This window comes from Pseudochaenichthys georgianus, unplaced genomic scaffold, assembly GCF_902827115.2.
Source record: "Pseudochaenichthys georgianus unplaced genomic scaffold, fPseGeo1.2 scaffold_423_arrow_ctg1, whole genome shotgun sequence".
Classification (NCBI taxonomy): Eukaryota; Metazoa; Chordata; class Actinopteri; order Perciformes; family Channichthyidae; genus Pseudochaenichthys; species Pseudochaenichthys georgianus.
In genome coordinates this window covers 113,382-124,210 of record NW_027262988.1, presented here as the reverse complement: position 1 = coordinate 124,210, position 10,829 = coordinate 113,382, and the positions used below count along the sequence as shown (strand labels likewise).

At 42.2% G+C, this 10,829-nt stretch overlaps 1 protein-coding gene across 1 annotated transcript; it reads left to right on the top strand.

The window, feature by feature from the left end:
• The first annotated feature begins 8,433 nt into the window (after positions 1-8,433).
• On the top strand, positions 8,434-10,490 carry LOC139433406 (zinc finger protein 501-like). The gene has a single exon (XM_071202409.1). It carries the CDS (start codon positions 8,435-8,437, stop codon positions 9,437-9,439), a length of 1,005 nt encoding a protein of 334 aa, XP_071058510.1. The 5' UTR covers position 8,434; the 3' UTR covers positions 9,440-10,490.
• The last annotated feature ends 339 nt before the right edge of the window (positions 10,491-10,829 follow it).

Sequence of the window (10,829 nt, the reverse complement as noted above, 5' to 3'; positions counted from 1 at the left end):
GAAAACGAAAGCTAACGTTAGCAGATAGTGACAATGATATTGCGACAGAAAAACTTTTCAGTTCACATCAGCTCTGCCGCTCTGCTCTGAACACCTGAACGGCCTGTTCTAACAGCTGTTCACCAGCGGCTCAGTCTGTGCCACAGTGACTCCGCACAGTTAACGAACACACCGTAGATAATGTAGCTGACCCTCATCCCGGAGCAGCAGAGTTCAGCCGGCCCGACAGGCAAGAAGACTCGAGCACAAAGCTCGCACTTCATATATAAAAAAATAACACCATGCGCGTCATGATGGCACATAAACTGTTATGTGCCATAACATAACACATAACATAAACTGTTATGTGCCATCGCGACCACAGATTATTTCGGCGATTAGATAAAATGTAAATTATATTTGACGCAACTTTAGTTACATTTCCATGACTTTTCCAAAACTTTGGGAAACATATTGTTTTCCATAACTTTTCCAGGGCCTGGAATTTGCATTTTGAATTTCCATGACTTTTCCAGGTTTTCAATGACCGTACGAACCCTGTATAGTTTAGCATCTGATTTAGGGGATTAAACCATACACTCGTTGTATTTGTTACCTGGTGGTTACTTACTTGGTCGTCACTAGGGCATTTTTAATCGTGCTGCTGCACCACACACCCGCCGTGGCCTGTCTGTCTGACTCTGCGCGCTGCGCGTTCACCTTGAGAGCAGGGAAGGGAGGGGCTGCAGCCAGGGCACGTACGGGAGTGCCGCGGGGCACGTGTGGGGATGTCTGACAAAATTACAACACGCATTTGGGGCATTGTTGTATATATTAGAAGCTTTTAATCCAGAATTGATCGTTGTTACCATGAGCCACATACAGTACACTGTAAAAAAAAAAAAAAAAACGAACTTTCAAAAGGGCACATTGCTGTCCAGAGGGCAAAACGGGCAGGTGCTCAAGCACTACCGAGAGTCTGTGTGCACGTCTCTGATAATAACACTTTAGACTAGGGATGCACGATAATTATCGGCCCGATAATTATCGGTCCAATATTAGGAATTATGACGTCATCCCGATAAACCCGATACCAGTATTAATAGCCCCGATAATATACATTATAAAACGGACAAGTCAAATCAAGCAATCTGATTGGTTCTTAGCCGTGATATACTGAGCGTATACCACGGGTAGAATTGTAAGTTACTTTTCACAACAAATCAGTATCCCTCCGCGTCTGAGAAAAACAGTATACCGTTGGGCTGAAAAGCAAACTGCCTGCAGTTTGCTTTTCATACTGGAACAAGAAAGCAGCGGAGAAGTAACGGGGCAGAAACCCTCCTTTTTACGCAGCGGTCCAGACATAGACATCAAACGGCAAAACATACAGTGTGCAGTTCCTTTGGCATTAGGGCAGGGATATCTAGATACTTTCCAAGGTTTGACATAATGAATTGTGCTACTTTTAAAGCAAGCAACGATGTTTTCAAATCTGTAATCAAAGAGGTCCGCAAAAACACTATCGGCCAATCAGATTGCTTGATTTGACTTGTCAGTTTTATAAATATGTTTACATTTCTTCCGTTACGGAACAAACTTACAAAGCATAAGATGGAAACATTTAAGATTAACTTCGACCTCCGGGGAGGTCTTACTATGGAGGAGTGGATTGAGCAGTGCCTATCTCCAGGGGGGGAAAGCACCTAAACGACGACATGCAGAGCTACGTGAAGAGCAGGTAGACCAACTGGAAAAGTACCACCATTCAAAAGCTTTCTGATGCGGATCTTGAAACAAAGCAGGGAACTGATGACCGTTAGTGGCCACAGGTGCGAAAGCTCTCTCTCTAGAGCTACTGGAAGCCGAATCTCGGGGACCGGAGAAAGTGGAGGAATATTCTCACCACGCCAAGCAACAGCCTAGAACAACCTCAACAAGTAACCACGTAAGCCATGCTACTGATGCTGGACAGGTTTTCAGTGGCTGCACAATACACGCAACATACAAATGAATGTAAATAAATAGCCAAATAATGGATCAACGCTCTCTGTCTAATATGTTCGCTAGCTGTTAGTGTTGTTGCATAGCAACCACCTCGCACTATGTTTCGCGCAGAAGGAGACGGAGGGACTATTTTATTTTGAACATCATTGTTTACTAATAAAAACTATTTAAATTAGAGTGTATTTTTTTTTTCATATTGCCACACTTGGTAACCGTTTTATAAAAGCAATAGCTCACTTCAGGCCGTGATATATGCGGCCTGCGCATATATCACGGCCTGAAGTGAGCTTCTGCTTCGCGTCGGGCCGAACCACGCCCCTTAGCTGTGATATAATGAGCATATACCACGGCCTGTCGTGAGCTATTGCTTAAATATATTTTTTGGGTAAAAAAAAGAAAAAAATACTCCGGTGTGGGTGGATTGGGATGAGGGGCGCTTGTTTTTCACTCGGCTCCTCCCGTTTTGCCAGTACTGTAGTATTAGTGGTTTAGGAAGAGGGGAGTTCTTCACAAATCCAGAGCTCCCTAGTACTTCGAACCTGATCAGTCACCTGAAACATCGCCATCGCTACGATGGTGTGTTAAAAGCGTACGAAGACAATAATACAATACAAAGTGTGTCTGCGCGCGCGTTGGAGCTATGTGCAAGTCAAGGCATATGCTCGAACCGGAGCTGCCTGGACGCTGCAATCATGTTGCTGAGTGTGCTGACTTTTCGTACAATGTCCCACTGTCTGGCTTCCTGCATAAAGTCAAGTGCTCGGCGCAGTTGTGGCGAAATGTCGCTCCTCTGTTTTCATTTAAACAGCTCCTTATATCCGTTAGCGCAGCTAGCTAGCACCAGATGCTAACAACAACAATGCACGTAAGGTCTCTCTCTCGCTCGCTAGGACCACACATACACACACCCTCCCGGTCCTCCTGATGGCCAGTCGGTGGCTGCCGGTGAGCGTGGAAGTGTGGTCTGCCACAAGCGGGCGGCAGGAGCGGGGCTGTCAGCATCAGCTTGTAGATGGTATTTTAAACTCGATGCGCTCTGAAATACTGGGCAGCCAAGGTAAAAAGAATACACATGCGTTAATCGCGTTAAAATAATTAGTGGCATAATTTTTTTTGTATTATCAGTATCGGTCTTGAGAAGCAGGAAGTTATCGGTATCGGTTTCAAAAAACCAATATCGTGCATCCCTACTCTAAAGTTTCAAAAAAGGTGTCAATCACCCAAATCGACCAATGGGTTCCAGAGATAGGATCCTGCGTAGTATGAATAATGCCAGCAGCGGCTGCTTTACGCACAGACTAGCAGCAGAGTCAGGTGCACAACCGCTCCAACACAGCAGTAACGAACACAGCAAAGCGACAACACAGCGACGAACACAGAGACAACAGCAGGCAACAGAACAGTCAGACAACAATCAGACCCTGATTATGAATTTCAGGAAAGGTATGTACTCTCTCTGTTTGTATCTATTAGTTGTGTATTTGGTGTAATCTATAGTAATGCCACACTCGCAAAATACAACATGGACGCCGCTTTGTTGTTGTAGCGTTATCGTTCCGTGAGAAACTAAAACAATGGGAACATCATGTTGGTGAACGTATAAATAGATTAATTGTATTTCGTGACTATAACACGGCAGTATATAAAAAAAGCTGTATTGTATATCAACCCAGTCTATATATATATATATATATATATATATATATACTGTTATTCCACACACGCCAAATGGATGCTGTTTTGTAGTTCGACAGACATTGACTATTAGCAGTTTATAAATAAAGCTGTATTGTATATCAGTCTATATATATATATATATATATATATATATATATATATGTATAATGTTATTTCACACACGCTAAATGGAGGAATTATTTCTGATTTTTGAAAGAATAAGCCAGTGAAGTAATCAAAGTAATTGTTTTCACAGTGATGAAGATGGCTTCTGGATCACAGCCATCTGCCTCATCCGAGCTACGACGTGCATCAGATCAGCATACAGTTGCCCCAGAGACATCAACATCCAAGCTATGCCGCCAGACGTCTGCACCAGTACTAACTCAGCCTCCCTCTGCATCTTCTGATTCAGTGGACAGACTGTCAAGAGGAAAGTGAAACGGGCTGGTGTGTGGCAGACTAATGGCGCATTTCCACTGCAGCGGGGTAGCCCCGTTTAAGCGTCCCAAAGCGTCCTCGCTCAGGCCTCGGCTGCCTCGCTGGCCGTCCGAGGCCGTGGCGCATTTCCATTACAGTTTAGGACCTGGGGTAGCAACGCAGTGTAGGCGGGACGATCGGCTTTTTGGGCGGAGCGACGCTGGGTAAAACTGCAGTGGCGTCATTTTCAATGCGACACAACTCACAAAACACACACAACAATGGAGGATGTGGAAGCGATCGTTTTCTTGTTTATTGTGAAATCCATGGTGCTGACATGCTATGCTCTGCATAACCTCTGCGAGAGTCATGGAGAGGACTATGATGATGGGTGGAATGCAGCAGAGCCTGGGGTAGCAGTGTCTCAAGGTGTCTTTGATGCGCTACCTGAATACCTACATATGCATTGTATTGTATTCATTGTATTGAACATAAATACATCTTTTTTTTTTCATATACATGTGTTTGTCAAATTTTTTTAAACAAATGTTATCTGAATTGAATATTTAGTAAATATTTGAATTTCAAGCACCAGTAAGTACATTTGAGGAAATATCAGATCATGAAAAGAAAATCTTTCTAATAAATTAAGCGAATATCAAAGCTAACTATAAACATAAATACTAAAGTGTAAAACACAGCAAAACTATATTCATAAATGCATCAGGTTAATAATTAGCAATAAGGAAAAAACACAGGACAGGTACAGGTCACACAAGGATATAAGAATAACATGTATAAACAGAACAACAGTAAGGTGAACTAAAGAAAGTTCTGGCCCTAGATGTTTACAATGATTGTGAAAGTGAATTACATTATGTCCAGCCTGTTGATAATGCATATAAATATATGTATATGATAGGATGTCACACACAACTGTACTAGCTGCTTACTAGCTAAGACTTTACTTGTAACAGAGCATTTCCACACACTGAGCAAGGCACCGTTCCCCACATTGCTCCCCGGGCACCGTTCAAAATGGCAGCACACTGCTCCTAACACTAGGATGGGTCAAATGCAGAGAAATAATTTCCCCATGAGGGATTAATAAAAGTTCATCTTCATCTTCAGTGGTATAGCTTATTTTAATTACTGACGATGGATCATCCAAGGTTTAAAAAAACAAAACACAATTCCAGTCGCTCTGCCATTTCTATTTCTTACCTAGAACCACACGCTGCGGTGTCGTGATGGCACTCGGTGTTGGTGGTTGAGTTGGTGTCGATTCTTCGGCTGGGGTCCGTTCTGGATTCGATGACGATGTGGACGGAACACTGCCATCAACCGTTGTTCGGGAATGTTCCTCCTCACGAGTCCCAATGTAATCATCTAGAACAGAAAAATGACTTGTTAATTCCACAAACTACTGCAGCACAATACTAAATAGCAACAACAACTATAGAAAAGAAAAACTGAACGTAAACAATGGCACATATGGTGTTGGCAAACAATAGCTCTAGCTAAGGCTATCTGCCTAGGCTATCTGCCTTAGCTAGCTATGTAGCTCTTCGGGGCTCCATAAAAGCACGGGTTGTCGAACATTAATGTAAGGATAAAATAGACTTCTTTGTTAGAAGTGAGCGTACCTTGCAGGGACTCCAGTAAAGCCGTTGCCGTTTTCCCTACATCGCAGGAAAGTCCTCGAAAATCCGCATTCGGACATCTGTGCAGAGACATCCTGGAACACTTTCACATTTCGCGTTGTTCCGTCGAGCTCCCGCTGGATTTTATCATCCCCAATGAGATGTAGGAACGTCGTCACCTCCTCGGTCGACCACGGTGTGCTTTTCTTCGACGTTGCCATTTTTATAGCTCCTCCGTTTACAAAATGCTGCAAGCTTGCTTCTTGATATATATGTGACGCGAGGGATGATCTCGCGCGCGATCTTGTGACGATTCTCTCTGACCAATCAGCAGTCGAGTGTTGACGTCACAGCCCTGGCCTGGTCTGATAGAACCACGATTTTATGGGGCCGGAAAAAGTACCCGCTAGCCGGTACTAGGCTATACGGAAATGCCACCAAAAACTGGCCTGGCCGCTTGAGGACGGTTCAGGACGCTTAAACGGGGCTACCCGCTGCAGTGGAAATGCGCCATAAGATTGTTACCGTTCCTGACGCTGTGGTGGACTACAACAGAAGCATGGGCTGCGTGGATGTGTCCGATGCTTTGATTGGGTACTACAGCGTTCACCACAAAACCATGAAATGGTACAAGACTTGTTTTTACCATTTTCAGTGGGGACAGCTTCCTTCTCCACAAGGAGCTGCACAAGATGAGGGGTGACCCCGGCAGGATGAAGCCACACACCCAGAAGTCCTTCAGGGAGCAGCTTGCTGCAGACACGAGGGGTGAAGTCCCTGCAGCACCACCACCACTCCCATCATCACTCGTATGCATTCCCAAGTATTATGGGGAAGATGCCACCGCGCTCAGGAGGTGCTCACAACGGTGAAGACTTATCTACTGCATTAAGTGCCTGGTGCCTCAATTCAAAAACACTAAACACATTCAGGTTGTGGAAATTCTTTCTTTTTTGCCAGTGTTTACCAAAAAAATGCTTGTGGTGTTATTTCGGTTTTAGTGTAGTTTTTTAGTGTGTTATTTTTTAAATAAATCTGCTCCTGTTGGAGACAAATCTATCCTATGTTTCCTAATTTTTATTGTGAAAGTAAACCTTCCTATAAGTGTTAGTTGGGTGATAAACATGTAAGGACTGCGGCAAAGTACACACACACACACACACACACACACACACACACACACACACCATTTACATTAAAAAAGAAATGTAATTTAAAAAAAATATTTTTTTATAAAAACACTTGTATTGATGGAATGATTACCTATAGTGATAATACAATTATTTTTACAGTATGGTACCTGATTAAGGTCAAATGGCACTGATGGTATCCAAATGTGCCAAAATGTGCCCAAAGGTCAGTCCGCCTGGACTACTTTTTGCTAAACCTCTCTAAAAAGGTCAAATTTAACTTGTTTTGCATCAATCTTGATACAGGGTACTTATTATATGTTCTACTTTGGATTCCTAAAGCTTTTAGTCTACCATACCATCATTCAAGCGTGGTTTTCACTATAAGTAATGGGTTTTTTTTAGGCGGAGTTAAGAATTTACCTTTTTTTACTATGTTCCATCTGAATTTACTCTTACAGAGAAACATCTATATTGATTCCGACACTTCTACATCCAACTCACAGATGTAACCTTGCTTTGATAAAATAAATTATTCATATAACCCTTTTAGAAGTTAAGTTATAGTCATTTGTTTTGGGCATAGCATTTTCGAGCCTGAAACCTGAAAAACAGGCTCAGGGCTTAAGAGGTTAAAATACATGACACATTTCAATAAACCGTTTATTCTTGTAAATTGATTATGATTTCCTGTAATTATGAAATACACTAAAAAAACTGTAAAAAAAAGATTTTTTTACTGTGTGTTACTGTATATAAAAAACACACATATGTGAACATTTAGCAGGTTCCCTCATCCATAATCATTTATACAAGCGCAACTTTGAACATGTACAGCAGTAAAATGCAACATACAAAATAATCAAGAAACAACATAAATTAAACAGACGGGGAACATTTTACTGCACCATCATTACTGTTACATAAGAAGGTGCCGTCAAATGTTCTGTCAGTTAATACTTGCATACTTTTACTTAAATAAGGTTTGAATGCAGGATTTTAATTTGTAACGGAGTATTTTCATTCTATACTGAAGGCATAGTGTATCTGTGTACGATCCCAAATACAATTCCTTGTTTACATTGCGGCTAGTGCTACGCCTGAAGAAAAAACCCTTTTACATTTTGAACTGGAAGTGGAAAGGGGCTGGGCTACATGAGGTGACTTGAGCCAACATAAATACACAATAGGTGGGACTAAGAAAGATAATGTGAAAATATAAAAACAAAGGCATTCATTAGGGCTGCAAAATGTCTCCCATTGTAATGGTGATGAGGTTTTTAAATGCTAACACTTAACAGTTTGTTCTGACTGTGTTTCCTGTTTCCTGCAGACGTCCAGCAGCTGGTGGTGGTTAAAGAAGAGCTTCTCCATGACCAGCAAGAGTGGAGTACCAGTCTGGACCAGGAGGACCCAGAGCCCCCCCCACACATTAAGCAGGAACAGGAGGGAGAGCAGCTTCAGGAGCTGGAGGAGGCTGATATCACCAAGTCCACTTTCACTCCTGACCCTGTGAAGAGTGAAGATGATGAAGAGAAACCTCAGTCCTCTCAGCCTCATCAAAGACAAACCGAACACATGGAAACAGAAGCTGATGGAGATGACTGTCGAGGACCAGTACCAGCCAGAAACTCAGATCCAGAGAGCAGTTTACAACCAAAGACTGAGGACCACACTGAAGACTCTTCTGAACCTGACACTGGAGACTCTTCTGAACCCAACACTGAAGACTCTTCTAAACCTGACACTGAAGACTCTTCTGAACCTGACTCTGAAGACTCTTCTGAACCTGACACTGAAGACAGTGCTGATTGGAAAGAGACCAGAGAACCTGCATCAGGCTCAAACTCACTGAAAAATAGACATGAATCTGTCAGTGATCCACGACATAGTGCTGAAAAGAAACCATTCACCTGCTCAGTCTGTAAGAAAGCTTTTTCACTTAATGGGAACTTAAAGAGACACATGAGAGTCCACACAGGAGAGAAACCATTCAGCTGCTCAGTCTGTAAGAAAGCTTTTCCACAGAGAGGATATTTAAAGATACACATGATAATCCATACAGGAGAGAAACCACACAGCTGCTCAGTCTGTAAGAAAGGTTTTTCAACGAGTGGATATTTAAAGATACACATGAGAATCCACACAGGAGAGAAACCACTCACCTGTACAGTCTGTAAGAAAGGTTTTTCACAGAGTGGACGTTTAAAGGACCACATGATAATCCACACAGGAGAGATACCACACAGCTGCTCAGTCTGTAAGAAAGCTTTTTCACAGAGTGGAAGTTTAAAGATACACATGAGAATCCACACAGGAGAGAAAACATTCACCTGCTCAGTCTGTAAGAAAGCTTTTTCACTTAGTGGAAACTTAAAGACACACATGAGAGTCCACACAGGAGAGAAACCATTCAGCTGCTCAGTCTGTAAGAAAGCTTTTCCACAGAGAGGATATTTAAAGATACACATGAGAATCCACACAGGAGAGAAAACATTCACCTGTACAGTCTGTAAGAAAGCTTTTTCACAGAGTGGACATCTAAAGTCACATATGAGAATCCACACAGGAGAGGAAAAATAGATCTGCAAAGTTTGTGACAAAATATTTAAATGGCGTAATCGTTTAAAAAGACCAAGTGTGTTGGTAAGGGAATACATTTGTCTATTTTGTATCCTGATGACCTAATGCCGTTACATGTAATACGTTACTCCTTAAGCCTGTTTTCACCCACCTGCAACTGATTCACTAATAATCACAAATGTTTATTTCTTCGACCCCTTGAGACTATTTCTTCTTTAATAATGGTTACATCTCCTCAGGACCAGTGTTGGGACTAACGCGTTACTCTAACGCAACTAATTTTTGCGGTAACTAATAGGGTTACTAGTTACCTATTCCCATTCAGTAACGCCGTTATAGTCACTGTGATTAAATGGGTGCGTTACTGCATTACATTATGTGATGGAACTGAACCGAATCTCCCTGCGGATGTAATTTACAGGCGATGTCCTCTCACAATACCATGTAAAAGTGAAAGTAACCAGAGAGGAGTGATGATTGGTTAACGCGGGGTAACATTTCAGGGTAAGCCAATCAGAGACAGAGTTGGGCGGGTCTTGCCTTATGAGGAAAATACACATACACGAACACTTGCTAATGTTAACACAAACACACGGCAACGCTCACCACCAGCACACACACACACACACACACAATGGCAGATGCAAGTATCAGCGAGAGCAGCAGCGCATTTGCAACTTGGAAATATAACCACTATTTTCAATTTGTGGGGATAAAGGACGCAAAAAATCATACGGTAAAATGTAAACTGTGTGCAGGACAGAAAGCATTGTTCACATCGAAAAACAGCAATGCCAATCTCCTGAAGCACCTAACTAATTTCCATGGGGCTATAAAACTAGTCACCAAAGACCCCACCGTCTCAACCACCTGCAGTGACCCAGATGGAGCAACACCATCTAAACAGCCAAAAAAAAAAAGTTTAAATCGCCACATGTCACCCAGAGTCAACTAAACAGATTGATTGCCAGGTATGTTGTTGAGGACATGCTTCCCATCACAACGGTCGAGTCTGTTGCATGCCTTCAGAGAACTAGTCAGCAAAAAACAACACAAAAACTTGTATTTTTATTGTTATTATTTTTAAAGTAAAGTAACTTGTTACTAGTTACTTTTATAATTTAGTAACTAATAAAGTAACTAGTTACTTTTTTGAGAAGAGTAATAACTATTTCTAGTTACTTTTTAAAAGTAACTTGCCCAACACTGCTCAGGACCAAGTTCCCTTGTCCTGCCTTTCACCTGCTGATCACCCACTGCTCATTTAAGGTGGACTCACCTTTACAAGGGACCAGCTAGTCTTAGTGTCTTAATTCAAACGTTTTGTAAAGTGATGCTAGACCAACAACGTGCTGTTGGGCTGTGTGCTCTCTGCAGGACGCTGTCTGTA